Here is a 21,887-nt window from a genome sequence, read left to right as displayed (position 1 = left end):
TCTTGCTCCCCTGACCCTCCATCCAATGTATTCACCACAAAGGAATGCTCATGTCATTCTCTTCCAGTTTTTTTTAGGAGTCACTTTTACTTCCTAGCTATGACTTTTAAAAATTGTAATATAATACACATACCGTAAAATTTATTTTAAAGTGCACAGCTCAGTAGTTTTTAGTATATTCCTAAGGTTGTACAACTGTCACCATTATTTATTGCAGAACATTGTTATTACCCCGAAAGGAAACTTAGTAGCAGTCACTCTTCATTTCATCTCCTCTTCAACCCCAGAAACCACTACTAATGCAATTTCTGTCCCTATGGCTTTGCACATTCTGGGCATTTCATGTGAATGGATGTGGCCTTTTGCGTCTGGCTTCCTTCACTTAGCATAAAGTTTTCACAGCTCATTCATGTTACAGCATGTACCAGTACTTCATTCCTTTTTATGGCCAAATAATAGTTCATTGTGTGAACAGACCACATTTTGTTATCCATCAGCTGACAGACATTTGGGTTGTTTCCACTTTTTGGCTACTATGAATAATGCTGCTATGAACATCTGTGCACAAGTTTTTGTGTGAACAATGTTTAACCCAATGATAAACTTTTAAAATTACACCTATTTTCCTCAAGTATCTGTTATGATATTCAAAATGGAAACAAAACTTTTTCAAGTGAAAATGTTTGTGAAAAGATATGTGAATGGTGAGATCAGCTATCACCACCTAAACCCAATGAACAATCTTAAGCCAGCACAAAGCAACACCTAGCAAGTACTCTGCCAACAAAGATGGGCCTAAATCTATTAAGAGCAGCCCTATCAAAGAGAACTTTCTTTGATGATGGAAAGGTTCTATAAACTGTGCTAGTCAAAACAGTAACCACTAGTTAGTGAGAATAAGGAACTGAATTTTAAATTTAATTCAAATTTAATTAATTTAAATTTAAAAAGCCACATGGGGCTAGTAGCTACCATAAGAATAGCAGAGTTCTGGGGCTTCCAATTACAGTAACATGAGGGATAAAGGAAAAGTTTAAAGTCACCACAAAGAAGCAAAGTGACAAATCTAAAATGTTGGATAATCTATATGACAACTGCCTAAGTTCTGCAAAAAGTAAAAGACATGAAAAATACGTAAGTAAAAAAGGAGGCTGGAAAAACTCTAGATTAAGAAATTAAGCAGCAAACCACCAAATGGACGGTACAGACCATGTCTGAACCCTGATTCAAAACAACTGTGATACCACACTTCTGAGACAATCAGCAAAATTTATTTTCTAAGCTGACAATGGCATTGTTATTTTATAAGAAAATGTCCAATTTTTATTTATTTACTTTTTAAAGATTTTAAGTAATCACACACAGTGTGGGGCTCGAACTCACAACCCCGAAATCAAGTCACATGCTCCACCAACTGAGCCAGCCAGGCACCCCCAAAATGTCCAGTTTTTAGAAATGCATATTGAAGTATATAGGAGTAAAGTGACACATTTAGGATTCACATTACAACACTCCAAAAAAGAGAAAGGGAAGAAAGGAAATCAGTGTGGGCAAGTCTCCATAATGTTGAATGTAATGTGTACATGGAATTAAAACAAAAAAGATCTAAGAAAACTGTAAAATGTGTCAGAGAGTTCCAAGTGTCTAGAGGTAGCCATGTTGACTTCCTCATACAGTCACATTTATGCACATGCAGAATCACTGAGTAAAAGGATATTTTTAAAGCACTGAGTGCAATTTGACAAAATGCTGGTCACCATTACTAGGCATTCATTTTTTAAAAATCTTGTAACTTCTTTCTAAATGAGAGCCTAATAAGTATCAGGTACGGCAGAAAGAGGAGGGAGAACAGAATGAGTGCAATAAACATTCATTTAGCACTCCCACATGACAGGGACTTTGTCGGAAATATATAAATGCTTTCTTAGAATTTTTATAAGTTCCTAAATGTGCCTTACTTGCATACCTCTGAGCCATTACACATTCTCTTCCTTCTGTCCAAATTTTCAATATTTCTTTATGCATACCTCCTAATCCCTAGCCCCTGGGTCACAATTTTTATTCATTCTTGGATTTTGAGCTCAGGCAATACTGACTGTCCAAACGTTAACTCTTGGTCAATAGTCAGAGATTCTTCCTTCTGTGCTCCCATAGCTTATACATTTCATTATTATACCTGGTGCAGCTCATCCCTATTCTAGAGGCCCGGGAATCAGTATTTTTTAAATGCTTCCCAGGCAATTCTGCTGTGTGGGAAGGCAGTACTGAAAACCTGTGATTTAGGGGCGCCTGGGTGGATCAATCGTTGAGTGTCTGCCTTAGGCCTGGGTCATGATCCCAGTGTCCTGGGATCAAGCCCCGCATCGGGATCCCTGCTCCCTACTCAGCGGGAAGCCTGCTTCTCCCTTTCCCACTCCCCCTACTTATATTCCTGCTCTTGCTGTCTCTCTGTCAAATAAATAAATAAAAAATCTTGAAAACCTGTGACTTAGATCAACAAGCATCCCAGAGAAGATTTTCTTTGCAACATAGACACCTCAGGCTGTACTCATTTTCATCAAGAGATGCCAGATTCTTCCCACATACCTAGCATTGCTGATTTAATATAGGGATGATTCCTGATTTTAATATTTGCCAATTTAATAAAAATTAAGTACTACCTAGTTTTAAAGTCCTTTAATTACAAATAAAATTGAACTTTTCATATTTATTGTCAATTTGTTTCTTTTGTGAACTGCCCATTTGTGTATTTGCCCATATTTCCATTAGGACAAACATCCTTTTTTTAGTATGTAAGTGTGCTTTATATATTGAGAAGATCATCCCTTCCTCATATATTTTTTTGCTAGTATCATGTTTTCTAACATTTTCGTGCGCCTGACATTAATTTTAATGCAATCAAATTTAACAATCCTTTCTTTCCTGGTATGTTTCCATGTTAGAAAGTATTTTCACACAAGATTAAAGAGCCACCTATGTTTTATTCTAGTAGTTCCTTGGTTTCACTGTTACATATAATAAAATTATATTAGGGGCGCCTGGGTGGCTCAGCCAGTTATGTGTCTGCATTCGGCTCAGGTCATGATCCCAGAGTCCTGGGACTGAAGCTGCATCAGGCCCCCTGCTCATCGGAGAACCTGCTTCTCCCTCTCCCTCTCCCTCTGCTGCTCTCCCTGCTTGTGCTCTCTTGCGCTGTCAAATAAATAAATAAAATCTTAAAAAAAAATTATACATTTTTTAAATGATATTCACTAATACGGTCACTCATCAGAAAAGACACAGTATCTTATATGCTAGTAAGCTCACAGTGGTGAATTTTAAGTTTTCTGAACTTCTAATCTTCCCCTAAAGACTAGAAAGCTTGAATTTTATTACAGACCGCAAATGCTATCAGATATTTTCCTTGAAATGATAGTCTCAGCTCATTTGAGAAAATGTCTGCCCAATACCATCAAATTATACATAACTAGTTTGTCAGTTGTTCTTTCAAGTAAAACAAAAAGACACAAATTAAAAAATGAAAAAGCAGCTAGTTCAGCTCACAACTCAACTACGTAAGTGCTTTTATTTTCCTCAAGACAACCAACATAATTCAGTCTGCAGTACAAGTGCTTTATATGTACTCATTTTTCTCACACAGAACATTTAAAAAAAGAATACTCAAGGATCACGATTTTTAGAAATTAATCATTTTTACTGTTCTCATCAGAAACTCTTAAATGAAAACTCCCCCCCCCGCCCCGTGAATAAATACAGGTAAATACCATGACTATGAATACAGTTCAGCACTTAGCACTGCCTTAATGTGGTGCTGAGGCACCAGCAGTTTTATCCACCACTGCATCTGCATCATCAGAGCAGATGTCAACACAGTGAAAAAGCAAATGTCTTTTGTCTTAGTACTAAGTAAGTACTTACTTAGTAAATACTAATGGCTTAGTATTATTAGGATAAAAGTTTTAATCTCATGGACCCTCTGAGAAAGTCTTGATGATCCCCAAGGGTCTTTGGTCCATACTCTGAGAACCAATGACCTAGACAGCGAGAAGGAAAACATGCTAAATTTGAAGGCAGTTGAGAAAGACTATGAAGGAGACTGTGGATTCTATTCAGTAGGTTTAAAGTTATATACCTGTTCGTAAAGTGCAGCATATAAAACACTATGTATGCCATTGTCAAAAAAAAAAAAGTTTGTACCAGGCCCGGCTTCTTCCTTTATTCTACTAAAATTTTCCTTGAAGATTCATTTTTTCATCAAGTCACTTAAACAAAGGCCAACTATTTGAACTCTACCAAGAGTATTAGACATTCTAACTTCATAATCATGCTTAGCTGAATTTCTTTTAAAAGCAACAGCATTTCCTCTACTTAAGAGTCCAAGATATCACTGGGAATATACACTTGGAGGCTTTTAAATATATAAATTCTGGAAGAACTACTTTATTCCAAATAAAATTGTTTAATCCTTTATCTACCTAGAAAACACACACAGCATTAATTTCTTTAAAGGCATTTCAATTTCAACTTACTGCAAACCTAAGAAGGAGGCAAGACTTTCCAACCCCAGAGTCGCCAATCAGAAGTAACTTGAATAAATAATCACTGCAAAAAGAAAAAGAAGATCACATTAATAACAAGCATACTGCATTGTAAGTTCTACAGCAAAAATATAGCCAATAATAGCTCACTTGAGGACTTCTAAAAGGCCCATGAATGGCTTCAGAAGCCCAAACTGCAACCAACGGCAGAAGCCCTTTTCAGGAATCACTAAACATGGCAGAATTATGTAAAAGGTAAGTAATGCCACCCATGATCTCTTGAGATCAATGAACTTCTACTTCCAAGGAAAGAATGAAAGAAATAGAAGTAATGTGTACTCTTGGAGAGCCCAAGAGACTTATGCTAGATAAATTCCACTCCTCTGCAGTATTAGAATACAGGGAGTTAACTTTCCATTGTTCTTGCCAATGAAACAAATCTCTCCTTCAAATTCCAAGACCAGATCATTATTTCATAGCAATCCTCCAATGAAGGGGCTTTTACGATCCTTTCCTAGCATCTACCTGGAATTCTCCCCATTTAAAAAAAAAAAAAAAGATCATTTAAATTCTAAAAACCTGTATTAAAAAATATTTTAGACTAGAGATGTGGTAAAATCAAATGCTGTTTACATAAACATACAACTTTACCAACTTACTAAGTTTGTATTAAAGCTTTCTTCAGAAACTGAAAGCTAGGCTCTATTTACATACATTAACCTCCCAGGCCTAACTCAAAAACCAGCCCCAGGGATTCCTTCCAGGACCTAAAGACAACATACTGCCCATGGCCTCCCAAGGAGTCCCTCACAGATCCTCTTCAACTTGGACCACTGCTATGTATTCTTTTAAGTAATTTCAAAAGGACCCCAAAATTTAGAATTTACAGATTTTTTAAGGAAACCTATTCATGATTTTCAGTTTTGTCCTTTGTGATTTAAAAAAAATGATACTTGTACTTAAGATGAAACCCAAATATCACTCACAATTTAAATTTAGATGACAATTATCATTATTTAAATGTAAGAAAGATATAAAACTTTCAGAAATAATCTCTGTGAATATTCATCAACTGCTACCTAGGTTTACACAGTAATACATATTACTTAAAATTTTTTTCTAGGTTTACCAAGTTATCATAATACATTTATTGTTCCTAATTATACCTGGAAAAAAAAAGAATTAAAAAAAAATCCAAAGTGCCCTTGTCAGCAACAAAATAAAAATCACAGAAGGAAATAAGAAGCTTTTCAACAAGTCATTAGGAAGGAGACTGAAGCACAGGATGAACTAAATAACTAACATCCTTTCCAGTTTGAGATCCTAAAGAAAAAAGGAGGGGGGAAGGGGTAATAATTGTAAAATTTACCCTTAATAAATAATACCTAATACCAAACAACTTTTATTAGCCAGTAAAGCTGGTAACTGACTTTAGTACTACTGACACCCTCCTCTGACTAAATAAATTCTTAAGAATGATGAACACTGAACATCAGCAATGAGTACATGGTACATGTTAACAATTTACATTTCAGTTAGCAAGAATAATCTCACCATTAATATTACTTCGCTTTTAACAGAAATGTAGACACAACAAATGCCCTGAATTTACCAATCTCCCAGAGCACTGTGCCAGGCATCCAGTAAATACTCAATAAACACCCCCTGAAATGGCTGTACTGTAACCCATTACAATAAAGGACAGCAGTAGGCCACAAATATTCATTACCTTAAAGATCAACTTATTTCAGAGTAACCATAAGGCTGGAAAAAGAAAAACAGGAATGCCTCCTAGTAAGTGTTACAAATTACATTATGGCTAAATGAAATTAATAGTCAATTTTCTAAAAATCAACTTTTTCAATCATCACATTCATTTTAACTTTTAAATAGTGTTACTTTAAAACATTTATGAGTTTCTGATAATTTAAGGTTCACAGCTATTATAAATAATAAGAACAGTTGAGCACTCTTCTCTGCAATGAGATAATTATTGCTAAAGACTACTTTGTTCTCTCCCAAACCATCAGGTTTACTAACATGACAAGAGACATCGAGGAGAATGGCAAACAAAATCAATCTCACAAACTTCTTCCTCTTGTTGAATAAACACACCTGGAGAGTGTGATCAATAGCATGTTACTTGCATTGGGACATTTAAAATTACCTACCACTAAAAAATAAAAAATAAAAAAATAAAATTACCTACTACTGTAGTAGCTTATTTCTAAATTATTAATATTCCAAATGTTCAAGAGAATTCAGAGATTTGAGACTGCTTAAAGATATTTCTCTAACTATAATTTATAAAACAGAATACAGTAAAAATGTTGACAAAAATATGCAAATCTAAAAACAGCCTAAGGTGAGAATTCTGGTATAAAGTCAAGAATAATTTAGCAAATGGTGAGACTTTAAATGTATTTTTCTTCTATTCCCCAAGAACTTGGATCAGTCTACAATATAATTTGACTTAAGTGAAAAAACTATATTATTCTAGTCGGATATCTATAGTCACAACTGTAATAACCACTCTTCTACTTTATATTTTCTAGTAAATCCTATTCACTGTTCTCAGAACTTCCTCTAGTCTTTTTCATGTCTAATTTACTATGACACTGAATATTTTCTCCCCCTCAGTAGCCTGGAATCTATTTTTCCTCACTCTTATGTCTGACATATCTGTGAGTGTGAAGATAAACCAACTCATTCTCCTGTGTATCCAAAATCTAGCACTGTGCCTCTTACAAAGCACGTGCTAACAGATCAGAGAACATTTTAATTTTGTATTTTTAATCAGGTTCTCTCATTGTGAGATACAACTAAAGAAGACCTACAGCCATCCCTGATTAACATTTTGGGCAAAAACTAGGGGGAAAAATGGATGGGGACATGGCATGTCAAAAGGACACAGGAGCCAACCTGAAAGTTCTGTCACTGGTTGAGGCAGAATAACTTGAGCCACAAAATAAACAACCATGTATTGGGTTATAAGCCAAAGAATAAAATAAACATCCATGAGTTCATACTGGTATCAATTATTAAATAAATAAACAGGAGAAGAGACCAATCTTCCTTACAGGAGTCTAAAAATATGTGCAGAAGGAATTAGAGAGGTAGAAATTCATTAATAGATCACCACAGTAAGGAACTGCTGCAGGCAAAATCCACCGGTGAATGCTAAGATTTGTGAATAAACTTTAAGGAAAAACAAGATATTTACATGGCCTCAAAGTATGTCCCCCCCAAATATTTATTACTGTGGTGGCTTTAACATGTGTCCACAAATTCTTTGAATACTCCTCCCTCCAGGAGATGGACTTAATTCCGTTTTGTTGAGTGTGGGCTCTTAATGACTACTTTCTAAGAGTATGGAAAGGGAAATACAGTAACTTTACAATGGAGAAACCTGACAGACAACACTTTAACTAAGTGATTAAGGTGAATATCACCAGGAATAAGTCATGTTGATATCATGTACCCTCTGATATGATGTGGCGAGTAGAGTGCTTCACCTTTACAGTATCTTCCCCAAAGTCCATAACCCCAGTCCAATTATGAGAAAACATCAGACAAATCCAAATTGAAGGACATTCTACAGAATACTTAATAGTACTCTTCAGAAATGTCAAGATCATAAAAAAGAGGAGACTGAGAAACTCACAGACTGAAGGAGGCTAACACGTAGAACCAACTAAATACAACGTGGTATCCTGGACTACATTCTGCAAAAGAAGACGGACATTAACAGAAAAACTGAAGAAACTGTAATAAAAGTCTACAGTTTAGTTAATAATGTACCAATGTTAATTTCTTAATTTTGATAAATGTACCTTGGTATGAAAGATGTTAATATTAAGAGGAAGCTAGGTGAAGGGTATACAGGAATTCTCGTACTGTTTTTACAACTCTTCTAGAAATCTAAATTTATTTCAAAATAAAAAGGTTTAAAAAAATAAAGTGTGAGGACATTAGTGAAATGGGTACAAAACAACAATCTCTTTGATAAGCTAGCTCCTGATATTTTTTAAACATAAGAGAGACATTTTGTGTTTTCTCAAGTTAAATCAAATCATAAATCATGCTGGAATCTATAAAATAAAAACTTAATAGCTGCTTTTGAGGCACAAGTATTTTTATTATCAGAGAAAATTCCTTTGAACTGCTGAACTTACAACAACACAAGCATTTTAATTTAAAGAGGAGATAATTCAGTGAGAAAGCTAAGAAAGTTAAGGTAAAACTGACACAGATTAAGGCTAGACAGAAAGGGGTAGATTAGGGGGAAATTAACAGCCTTTAACAACTGGATGGTGGGGCATCAAAGATGATAGCAAGTGAAAAATTTTTTGCTATCAGTTTTCCAGTAAGTCAATTCATGGTCTACTTTAGCAATATTGGAGATTCCTTATTTCCATTATTTAAGATCTGGACGTGATCTTTTTTTTCTTTTTCTTTTTTTCGTGTTTTATTTATTTATTTGACAGAGAGAGACACAGCGAGAGCAGGAACACAGGCAGGGGGAGTGGGAGAGGGTGAAGCAGGCTTCCTGCGGAGCAGGGAGTCTGATGTGGGGCTCGATTCCAGGACTCTGGGATCATGACCTGAGCTGAAGGCAGACGCTTAACAACTAAGCCACCCAGGCGCCCCTGGACATAATCTTGATACCTCTACCATTTTTGCATGCAAGCACTAACAGAAAATTTTCTGTACCTTTAAAAAAGACACTATTGTGAGTATGAAGCATTATACTTTTAAAAAGTTACTAAAATAAACTTTGGTTCAAAATTCTACTTAGATAAAATGGTTTCCTTCTCATGAAGTTACCAAACCGCATACAAAGAATATGTAGTAAGAAAAGAATCTGCTTATGTCTGAATCTAAAATGCTACTGGGAATTCTAAAATCTCTAAAAAGACTGTCTATGTGAAACACTCTTATGTGAAAAGATTACATTTGTTTAGTATAACCCATTTCACATGTTTTTTTTTTATTTTCACATAAAAAATATGGGGGAAAATGGACACTTGTAAATTTTAGGATTGCAATTGATATTTTCTTCTTTATACTTTTTTCAAAGTCTGCAGTAAGCTCTTATTAGTCTTATAACCAAAAGAAAAAAAAATGAGGAAAAAGTGTTAATCAGAGGGATTTTTCAGACTTAACACCTTTGCAAATTTGTTCAGCATAGCTGTCATAACACAAATGATTTCTAAGTAGGTAGAGTAGGATTGCGTTTATAAGCAAATAGCATTGGCACATTCCCAATGTAGCCACAAGTTTATGAAGTCAGCTTTTTTGATTAAATGAAAATAAACATTTTTTTCTTTTATAAAATAAAATTTAAATTATCAGATACAATTCACATGTCAGTGAATACTTTATAAGGGAAAGCTGACTGACATTAACAAAATTCTCAACATCCCACCCTTTGGAAGGAAGAAAAGACAAAAATAAAACAGTGGAGGGACTATAACATAAAGTTGTTTTTATCCACACACAGTACCCCCCAAATACAAATTTCATAACGTCACCTATAATATAAATATACCTTAGAAAAGGCCTACTATTTTTAAAAAGTTCAGTGGAAAGTAAATTTGTTTTTCATCTGGAACAAATTCACTTGCATGAAGGAATCATGTTATTTTACCTTTTTATAAATGTCATACTTGAAAATAGCCTAAAACTAAGCTCACATGTAAAATTTTAAACAAAATTATGACTATGATATCATGACACAGTGGCCAAATTTTATTCACTATTAAACTATACACTATTAGACTTTGGGGTATGGAATGATTAATTAAAATTTGGGCTGCAGTTAACTGTGTCTGACACCAATTTTTCTTCTTCACTCATTTTAAGTATGCTCCACAGAAAACAATTCAAAATTGACCATCAGGCTGGAGAAAAGAGGTAAGAACTTTCAGTTCCTTCACATGTTTCTACATTGTTTGAATTTTATAAAGCACATATTACTTTAAGGGTTAAACTAAATAAAAAACAAAATAAACCTTCAGCTATGGACAAAAGCAGTCTGTTAGTCAAGATAAACAGTCAAAATAATCAATTATCAAGAATCTGAGAGTACAAGAGTCATTCCTCCAAATTTAAGGAAATAGCCAAGCAATTTTTTAAAAACTGTCCCCATGATGTACTAAGGCTACACACTTTTCTTTGATATTTAGAGACAATTAATTACTTTTCCAGGTTCCATTTTAGCTCTGTTTATAGAACAGTGTTCCAAAAATTCAAAGCAGGAATTCTGAAAATAAAGGAAAGTTTGGTAGTGCTAAAGAAGTGGCAAGTCATACAAGAGGACAAGAGAGTAGATAGACGGTCTCACAACCTATATAACAAGTATTTGCTGAAAACTATCCCAGGAGGAGGTGTGTTATCCTCTACCTCTTCTACCTTTCAAAACCTGCATGGGTTTTAGAGCTGGAAAGACCTGTATTTGAATCCAGATTCCATCACATACTAGCTGTCAGATCTTGAGGCAAGGTACTCACTCACCACCATGAGCCTCAATTTCCTCATCTGTAATATATTCCATTAGCACCCTCTATCACTCAATTAAGCTTCTTGTCAGGATTAGAAATAATGCCTCTAAAACCTGTAGCACAGTATCTGGCACATTACGGGAGCACAGTAAGTGGCTTTTATTATTATTCTTCCTTCCTCTCTCCAAACTGCAAGGTAACTTGATGAAAACCTTCAAGAGCTTTGACAAAAACTTTGAAGCTATTTATCCAAAGCTTCTGTTCAGATAGCTGACAAAATATCACAGGAGTTTACTATTGTAATCTAAAGCAAAAGTTTAAAAGTGACCCAACTAACAGTTGTTAAGTACTATGATCACACCAGTCACAACTCCCAAAGCCTAGTAACACATACAATAATAACAGGGTCTGCAGCAATCGTGCCCTCTCCAGCAAAAGAAAGTCAGTTCTTTGGCTTCACTTGCTTTACTCACAGAAAGGCTTTTCTGTGACTTTTAAGGCCCCAAGTATAAATATTCAAGAACAGTCAGGGGGGTAGAAAAACTGAGAATGGATGCAATAATTAACTTCAAGCCTAAAGAAGCTTTAAATATGAACCCAACACAAGATGTGAAGGAGAAAGTCAAAGACAGTATGTACCTGGAAACAGGTACTTCACAAACCCTTAACGTTTCTAAAAAGACCTCTGTAATCATGAATTTTAAAACTAACCACAGAAATGTTAGTCACTTAACTGGCTCAAATTTTAAATTCCTAGAGTTAACCACAGTAAATGAGAAACAGCATACTAGGACTGTGAAATCACAGGCCCTTGAATTAAAATTCCAATTCTGCTAATTACTCTGAATGCCCTTAGGCAAGCCTAAGGGCATTCAGAGTAACTCTTCTCTGCCTCTGTTTCCCCATCTGTAAAACTAGGATACTATTTCTTCACAGGATTGAGAGAAAGAATGTACATACATAAAATTTCTGGCTGGTGGTAACAACTCAAATTGTCAGTTGTTGACCACATCCCACAACTAGCACCAGGGGTTCTGGAAAGTCCTGCTATTCAGTGCTCTGTTACTCGCCAGGTAAACCAAACGTAAGTAAAACTTTCTGTTAATGATAGAAATCATAGGCCTTTTCTCTAAATCTTTTGTGCTATTTTCCCATTCTATTCTTTGAAAGTATCACAAGATTTAATCTGTGCTAATACTATGATACTGATTATACTTGTTTGAGCATTAGTCATGTTCTTAACTAATTGGTAAGGATCCGGGAGCAGAGTCCATGTTTCATAATCAAAAAAACACATCAAAAAACAGAGAAAAGGATGGCTGTTTTCTTTACCAAGATTTCTTCTAAGGTTACATTAACTCTGTGTGTGTGCGCATGTGCATGCATGTGTATACACATACATATAAGTATGTATTTACTGGAAGATTTTTTTTTTAAATCTATATTGAAAAAATTGTTAAAGTAGACAAAAACAGACAATTGTGTGATGATTAATCATGTGTGAGAAAAGCTTTAAAATTGAAACCACTCGCCATTTACATATATTCTAACATCCTTTATTAGAATATACATCTCAAATAACATCTGCATAGTACTGTACAGTTTACTCTGGAGACTCAGAACTGAGGTGGTACTAATCACATTTTATGGATAAAGAAACAGGCTCAAAACTCATAAGTAACTTGCAGAGGTTAAGTGGCAGTCTGAACTTAAATCTAGGGTTTGTAACTCCAAATGCCGTTTTTCATCACACCACATTCCTTCAATGATATATTTTATATATTCAGGTGATAAAAATATCAGTAAGTTAGGTCATACATATAAAACCTATCAGAATGGATCAAACCATCAATGAACGAGCACACAGGACCTGACCAAAATAAAGAAAAATGTGATTCACTGTTTAAATTAATTTAGAACATTTGCATTAAGTAGAGAATAAGTTAGCTCAGCTCAAAAAGCATGATAAATTTTAGAGTTCAGACTTCATTAGCTTTTAGTAAGTGATGAACCCAACTGCTCTTTATGAAGACAGGTGCTAGCTACCAATCTACAAATAAAGCACTAAATAATTATCCACAGTGTGTCTTTCACAAAGTTGCTTCAAATGTCCTTTTGTAAACCTAGCTATTCAACTATTTTTACAAGTTCCATCAAATGCTTAAGACTATACTAAACTTGACTAGACATTTATCCTAACTACATCCATACGGATTCTGAGGTAGTAAAGATACTACAGAGATGACCTATTGCTCTTAATGGGAATGCTAATGTTCTGTGAACTTAGTATGCCTCTGTTTCGAGGCTCTTGGAAACAATTCATATATTAAAAACCTAATGAGAAACAGAAAGGTAGCATTTTGAAAAAAGAAAGAACAGAATAGGTCATCAAAATAAAGCATGCCCAAACACATCTCACATTTTAAAAAACTAATTAGTTCAGGATACCAGATTTTAAATTAAACTGTCATTTTCAGGTTTTCACATTTTGAAAGAGTGGTAGTAAACATTCTCTTTTCTGTTTTCAATCTCCTAAATCAGGCATTCTTAAGGTTCATGAATAGGCTCAGGAAATAAAAGCAGCATGCACTCTTATGCAAAATGTTATGAGCATGGATGCACAAAGGGAGCAGGTCCACAGAGTTCATCAAATGCTCCTAGGGGTACATGACCATAAATGGGCTAAGAATAACTGCCCTATATACCCAAAGACTACAAGAACACTAATTCAAAGGGACACATGCACTCCTATATCTATAGCAGCATTATTTGCAGTAGCCAAGATATAGAAGCAGCCCAAGTGACCATCGATTGATGAATGGACAAAAGATGTAAAAAATATACATTTACAATGGAATATTATTCAGCCATAAAAAAGGAATGAAACCTTGCCATTTGCAACATGGATGGAGCCAGAGTATAATGCTAAGCAAAATAAGTCAATCAGAGAAAGGCAAATACCGTATGATTTCACTCAGATGTGGAATGTAAGAAACAAAACCAACAAGCAAAGGGGAAAAAATGAGACAAATCAAGAAGTGGGTTCTTAAATATAGAAAACAGTTACCAGAGGGGAGGGGAGTGGGGAATGGGAGAGATAGGTGATGGGGATCAAGGAGTGAATTTGTTGTGATGAGCACCAGGTGATGTATGGAACTGTTGAATTACCATAGTGTACACCTGAAACTAATAACTAGAATTAAAAACTTAAAAAAGAGTAATTGCCCTCAGTCAAGTTGTTGGACAATATCTATAGGCAGAGTGGAAAAGACAAAGAATAATTCCATTTAAGTACCACTGTTATTCAAAGGAAACACATTCAGACAAGTTGAATCCATCACTGTTTCTGGAAAACTTCAGTTACATAATTTATTCAACTTCACTTGTAAAGCTCACTAGTTTGAAGGGCAGCCTGCAGAAAATGCCCTGTGTGAGGACCTTATGCCAAGCAGAGTAAGCGCTTGTTAAGTACTAGCTACTATTAAAAAATGGTGTTTCCGAAGGTGTTCCTCCTTGTGAGCAAAGGCACTTACACTTAACATTACCTGTCAGAATTAGGAATCTACAAACAAGGAACAGAGTAAACTTAATCAGAACCTATCACAACCTTGGATTTAATAAAGCTGAGTGTTCTGACCACCTGAGCCAACCAGCCACAATACTACCAAGGAAAGCTTCATTTCATACTTCTCCTTTGTACCCCATTTCTTTAATTATTAAAGTCAGTCAACAAACCAACATTTGTTCTTTTGCTCCTCAAGACTATTATTTTTTTTCAAATATCACCCCACCATTACCCTTTTATAATCTGAAACGCTCACAGAGCAGTTCCAAAGAAAAGCCAAGACCTAGGTGTTCTTCCCTAAATTCTATTCTAGACATCAAAGAAGCAGTACCAGCTCCACTTTCTACAGGAAAACAGTAGAATAGTCTGACCACTCCCTTCTCCCTGTAAGATTTAAAAAAAGGGGGGGGGCATTCTGCCTAACTCTTTTATTTTTATAAGATTTTTATTTATTTATTCGACAGAGAAAAAGACAGCGAGAGAGGGAGCACAAGCAGGGGGAGAGGGAGAAACAGGCTTCCCATTGAGCAGGGAGCCCAACGCAGGGCTCGAACCCAAGACCCCGGGATCATGACCTGAGCCGAAGGCAGATGCTTAACGACTGAGCCACCCAGGCACCCCTTTTCTAACTCCTACTAAAACTCCAAAATTGAGTTCAGAGTGGTAAAAAACTGATAAGCAACACATCTAAAATATCCCATGCACTGGCATCCTATACCCACTTTTGGCTTATTTTCATCTTGAAACACTCAAAGTACTTTTTAGCAAACCTTAAAAAAAAAAATCTCAAAAACTTTAAAAAGGATTTTATTTGACCTTAAATATTTTCATATATTAGAGACAAAAGTAGATAACATTAGCAAAAGGAATCTATTCTTAATTATTAAAAACGAAACTATAAAACTGCAAATAGTAAAACTATCATAATCGTATAGTCAAAGGAGGCCAAGAAGACATATGTACACAAGGGATTGCTAATAGGATGCGACTATAACAAAATGTCAAACCACAAATTACTAAGATTGCTTCCAGAATAAAAAAGACTGAACTATCCAAGAAATAAAATCACTTATAAAGCAAAATTCTCTTCAAAAGTCAAAGAGCTGTCAAGAGAACATTTGATTCTGAAGCTCTTCCATCTTTAACTATTTTTTAAACTTTAAAAATCTTATTTGGAATATAAGAAACTGTCAACAGCTCTCATTTTAACATAATTATGAAAAGAAATTTTTAAACGCAAAATTTCAGTTATCTTCAAATGATCTTACAAGATCATCTATTCACACAAAACTCTTAAGATTCATCCTGCGGAGATTCTTTTTTTTTTTTTAAAGATTTTATTTATTTATTCATGAGAGACAGAGAGAGAGAGAGAGAGAGAGAGAAGCAGGCTCCCCACTGAGCAGGGAGCCCGATGCGGGACTTGATCCCAGGACCCTGGGATCATGACCTGAGCCGAAGGCAGACGCTTAACCATCTGAGCCATCCAGGCACCCCATTCTGTGGAGATTCTATACAGCTCCTAGAAACTTACACTACCCAAAGAATCACATCTGCTGATTCTCTACAGACGTTATGAAATCATATACCCAATAGTGAGAATACTGGTTATTATTCTTCTTTAAAATTTTCTGAATTTTTCAAACCACTACAAACACCACCAAAAAGTCATCAAGACAACCAACAAAAAGGCAACTTACTTTTAGTTGATTTATGCTTCTTTTCTAATAAAAAAAAGTTCTAAATAAAAATTATAAAAGCCAATTATGACATACTTATTAATGAAATTATACTGACAGATAATAAGACTGATTAAGTTGCTTTTACATTCAAACCCTTATATTAAAAGACAGATTAATTCAAAGCACGGTGCTAGCAAAAAAAAAAAAAAAAGTCAAATGTTCCTTAAGTCTACTATGACAGAAGAGTTGTTTGTAAGACTGATTAAATCTTGAGCCATAATCTTAAACATCACTCCGGAGCCATATTAAAAAAACAAAACAAAAACAAGGCCTTTACTATAAAATTTTTCTGCATTAAAGAACTACAGTTGATCCAAGTAGACTACTACAGTCCTTCCTATTACAGTTAACTGGTATATCCATGATAAGTACACATACTTTATTAACACATTCCTTATAGATGAAGTAGCCAAAATGATTTCCTTGACACTAAAAAATCCACTAAAAGCTAATGGATTAGAAAAAATGTTTCTGGTATGAGAATAATGTTAAGCATTTCTTAACCAGTATGCTGAAATAATCACTGCCTGCTTCACCACCTAGCTCAGAAAAATCAAAATCTTTCTTCACATCTCCAGAAAAAAGAAAGCTCTGATCTTTTCCAACTACTTTTTCCATTATTCAGATTCCACTTCCAGTTGCTTTTTCTTTTTGTTTGTACTTGAAATTCAGACAAGTCAGTCATTACCCTTAATTTCTATACCATAAAGATAATCCAGGGTTGTCATTTCTCTCATACTAGCCAAATAACATAGAAAGTAGTCAAAAGAACAGCTTAAAATTTAACCATTGACTGATGTATTTCTTATTCTCCTCCCAAACCAAGCTTAACCAAATAACATAGAAAGTAGTCAAAGGGACAACTTAAAATTTAACCTTTGACTGATATATTTCTTTTTCTCCTCACTCCCAAACCAAGCTTACAATTTAAAGATCATAAAGTAAAAGTATTCAATAAAAAAGCTACCAACAGGTAATCCTATGTTGACCAATAATCTAAAATCCTGTTCTTTCTGACAGAACCAAACCTCTTTTGTTAAGAACCTATTTTCATTACCAAATTCAGTGGCACCCATGAAGAGTTCTAAATGTTTCTAAAAGGAGTAAGATAAATTAGTAGATGATAAACCAAAACCAAGGAACATTTAGATTGCACTTTTAAATATTATCTAGTATACTACCCCCTTTCACATCAACATATAATGCATGTGCTACAACAAACATGTATTATAATTTATAATATACCTAACATATATGTAGCTATAAATGCTAGCTATTAAGACATCATGGAATCATGAAAGGCACTCACCCATTAAAAGTTTTAATTTAAGATTTTAAAGTTTAGAACAAGGTATTAAAGTAAACGGACTTGTATTCAGTGATAAAACTCTATTTTATTTTTTCCTTTTCTCTATTTACCAATTTTTCACTAATTACTTTTATGACGGTAACAAACTTCATTAAAGACAAAACGAAAAAAACTGCTGAAGTCACATTGTTAAAAATCTGCCTGCTGGTTGCCCTTGTGACCTTCCCTAATAAAATACCCATCACCTCCTCTCCAAGTAATTTTCAGTAATGCTCCTCCAAAGGTTTTTCCAAACTCCTATTTTACAGACATGGTCTAGAATATAAATATAGTAGACCTGGTACTGGCATAGTCGATGGCAGAAAAAGTATAAAAATGATGTCTGGGTTTGATTCTGTTAAGGTCACTAATCTAACCGATGGTTTGGCACTGTATATACTTAAGAATTGCTATCACTGCCATTTATTAACCATTCTTCCTTCTTCCCCTTTGAGAAATCCTCCTCATTCCCTACTACTTCTCTAAATCTGCTAATAATTCCCTTAGAAGTCTCTATCAATTTTTCCTGAACCTGACTAGCCAACCACAGCCCTCCACCCTCCTTTGAAATCTTCTTGCTCCTATCCATCCTGCACATGTGCAACAAACTAGATCTACTGGTATTTGACATATACAACAATCTATTTTCTATATCCCATTATAAACTCGAGGGTAAGGATCATATTCCTAAATCCTAGCACTATTAGAATGTCATACATGATAACGACATATACCACCTAGAGTGCTATGTTTTCTTTTACATACACTTGAATTTCACAACTACCCTGATAGGAATAATGGCTCCTACTATCCTATTTTACAAAAGGAGAAACAAAATCAGAGGCTAATTTGTCATGGTTCTGTTCAACTAACCCTAAAGATCTATTTGTAGTACTAAGAATATGTAGCAAATATAAGAAACTCCCTGAAAAGAGGAGGTTTACAATTCTCCATAAGTGGCAAATCCACGTACTTTATTGTTGCCAGGAAAACCACCAAATTAGGGACCTCAAGTTCAACTCTCCCTAACTATGCAAAACCAACTCTGTCCTCGGAGTCCTTGATAAAGAAATCAAAAACTGCCAACATAGCAAATATGGCACTACGAGAACACTATCCACAACTTCTTAAAGTATATAAAATTCTAATGGAATACAGTGGCTTCTGTTTAGTGCAAAAGGGGACATTTCAGCATCAAATCACCATATTACAAAACTTGAAGTCGGAATGCATTTTGCAAGAGCCATGTGACACACACATGACAGTCAGCTAAACTGATGGGTGGACCTTTTAGGGGAAATGTTTAGCAGTAATTGACCAAAGCAGCAAATACACTCAGCTTTTAAAACACTGATTTTTGCTTAAAATAAAATAAAATAAAATCCCTCTCTCCCCCAAAGCCTTCTGACTCTGAAGAGGAATACCAATTAAATCTCCTCCAATTATTCATTAATTTATATACGTAAAATGAAGGAGGGTTGTAAATGTCCATTAAGGAGAGCCCCACAGAAGTCTTCCCAAGGAAAGTGAACACCAGTTCCCAGGAAAGGTGTCAGGTGTGTCACATATGCTGTGTTGACTTCTTGAGTAAGCAAGAAAAAGAAATGCATTAACTTTTCATGACACGTCATGGAACCTCACTCCCTATCTTCGAGCATTCAAGCAGGTAACCCAAAACCTACAGATCATAGAGCCCGTTCGTTTCTTTCAACTTGACAGCAGTCTTCCTTTATTTTGATAATATCAGAAAAATGTTCCTACGTCTTAGGTCTGTTTTTTTTCTCGACCTACAGAAGACAAAATGACTTCAGTGTCCTCTAAAAAAATTCTCACAAATGCCCAGGTTTTCAGGAAGGCAAATGGGCCCCTTGAGTTCTTGAAGAACTCCAGAAAATAACTTAAAAAAAAAAAACACAACACTAAATATTAAAATCTCTTCTCACCATCTACTCATTCCCCTCAATCCCACGCAGTCCTGAAAAGCATCCATATTACCTGCAACCTGGCCGGGAGGGTGAAAAAATAGAGCCAACAAGCTCAAGATTTACGAGTAAAGCTGGTTTCCACCCAGACGATGCTGACAGCTCCGCAGAGTGCGGGCGCAGGGTCTGACAGTGCCCTCTAGGAGAGCTCTCCCACCCTAGCCTCTCCCCTTAAAAACAAGTCTTCCTTCCAAAGTCACTGCCTCCGCGTGAAGCTACCCCTTCCCACCGCCCGACCACCGACTCCCAAACGCCCGAACCCCCTCAAAAGACTGTTCCTCCGCACCGGCCGGGCACTCAAGGCCTCCAACCTGACCTGTCCAGGCCCGGGCGGCTCACCCCTCCGGCCCGACCCCTCCCCCCGGCCGCCCCTCCTCCGTCAGACAATGGGGCCCGACTCCCGGCCGCCAGCATCTCCTGCTCTACCACCCTCACCTCACCAAGGCCGAGGCCCCCACCCCTGCCTCAGCCCTCCTCGCTCCCCTTAAGCTTTTCCAAGCTGGCCCACGGACCCAGCCGACCGGTGCTCTCCTGCACTCACTATTCGGGATTCATGCTGGACATGTCACTGCAGCTGCCGCCGCCGCCACCGCCGCCCTTGCTGCTGCAGCCGCCGCCCTGACTCTTCAAGCCACGGGTAATCGAGAGAGAGGAATGAGATAGGCTGTTCCGGGAGAGCAAACGTCTTCCCCCACTCCGTCCCCTTAGAACACAATCAGCAGCCGCCGCCACTCAGCTATCGCTTCCACCCAAAATGGCCGCCGGCGAACCAGGAAATAGGAAAGCCTTAGACCGAGGGGTCTTTACACAGCCCGGAGGGCGGCCGCACCGCGCGGCACGCCGGGAAAGAGAGTTCGAACACGGCAGTGGGCGCCGAAGACCTGCGGTACGACGGGGCAGCCGGGACTCAACTTCCCGCAAAGCTTCGCGCCTCTGGTGCATGCGTATTTGAGAGCCTGTCGCCCGCCCCATTCCCCGCTCTCTCACCTCCCCCTCTTGCCCCTCCCTGCTCCCCGCCCCGCTGACTCGCTGGCTAGGACTTCGCTCGGACTCCCCCTAGCGGATTGGCTAAGACCGAGCGGCCCTGGTGATGTCATCAGTGAGACGTGGCAGGCGGGCGAGTCAGCGCCCCAAGGGGGAGGGGGAGGGGAGGGACAGAGGGCGGTGTCGACCGCGGACTGAGGTTGGGCGGGGGGCGGGGTGATCTGGGGACTCCGAATGGTGAGGAGAGAGGGTTAGGAATCTGAGCGACTGCCTGAGAGCGGAGGCGGGGAAGGAAGGCAGGCTGGAGTATACGCCTGGCCGGTCCTTCCGCCTGTGCACCCTTGGCTGGCCGGACCAGCCTGAGGCTTGAGCTTTCCAGCTGATCTCAGTACGTCGGTGCTAAGGACGGAAGAGGAGTCGAGGGGCCTCTGTTGAGAACTTCGGGTCGCTGGAGAACACGAAGCCGTTCTTTCAGTTCTCTTCCTTACTTACCCAACCCCACTGGATCTGGTCATCGTCCAGTGTTGGTCGCAGACACTACCATTTTCTTTTATCATTTTTTACCATTTCTTTTCCAGCTCTGCTCTGATCACCTCAGTGTGGATATTGCAGGAGCCTCCGAATGGAGGCTGCCTCTCTCTTCTCTGCCCCGGACCATTTGCACACATAGCCAGATTTATCTTCCTGAAAAAGCACTTCCATCATGATCCCACAGTTTTCAGTGGCTCCACTTTTCATGGACGCGATGCAGCCCAAAGTCAGCCAGAAATTCAAGGTCTTCCTGCCCTGGTCCCAGGCTTCAAGTTGAACTGTAATTTTAGTTATTTAATGCTGAGCTGTTCTGCAAGATTGAAAAATAATAAGCGAGGGAAACATGCAATTCATCACTACATAGTGCTTAGAAACTCTGGAAGTAATATTAACAACATTTCTAAAACCTAATAGTCTTAACACTCTTTAATCAGCTCAGGAATTTAGATCTCCACTAAACTTTAACACATTATCTTGGGTTATTTAACTGCAAAGGGCATAGTATAATACATCGTCCAAAGTTTATCTTCCAACTTGTTCTAAGAACCAAGAAAATTATCTCTCAAGAGTGATTGCAAAATCCCTTTAAATTACCATGACACCATAATATAGAAAGAAGGCAGTTATTATTACCCACTTACTAAATATACTCCTTAACCCCCAAATTCTGCCTTTGTTGACAACCTCATCAAAC

At 37.1% G+C, this 21,887-nt stretch overlaps 1 protein-coding gene across 1 annotated transcript in view; it reads right to left on the bottom strand.

Moving 5' to 3' along the window:
- RAB1A (RAB1A, member RAS oncogene family) overlaps nt 1-20,461 on the bottom strand; it is a 29,147-nt gene extending 8,686 nt beyond the window's left edge. Inside the window, exons 1-2 of the mRNA XM_027623171.1 lie at nt 20,220-20,461; nt 4,530-4,602 (exon numbers count right to left, since the gene is read on the bottom strand). Coding sequence (XP_027478972.1) covers nt 4,530-4,602; nt 20,220-20,242 — 96 coding nt within the window. The 5' untranslated portion in view covers nt 20,243-20,461. The remainder of the gene's footprint in view (nt 1-4,529; nt 4,603-20,219) is intronic.
- Between the last annotated feature and the right edge of the window lie 1,426 nt (nt 20,462-21,887).

The sequence above is a fragment of the Zalophus californianus genome, chromosome 8, assembly GCF_009762305.2.
Source record: "Zalophus californianus isolate mZalCal1 chromosome 8, mZalCal1.pri.v2, whole genome shotgun sequence".
Classification (NCBI taxonomy): Eukaryota; Metazoa; Chordata; class Mammalia; order Carnivora; family Otariidae; genus Zalophus; species Zalophus californianus.
Note: the sequence above shows the minus strand (reverse complement) of the source record. Positions and strands in the feature narration are given on the sequence as shown.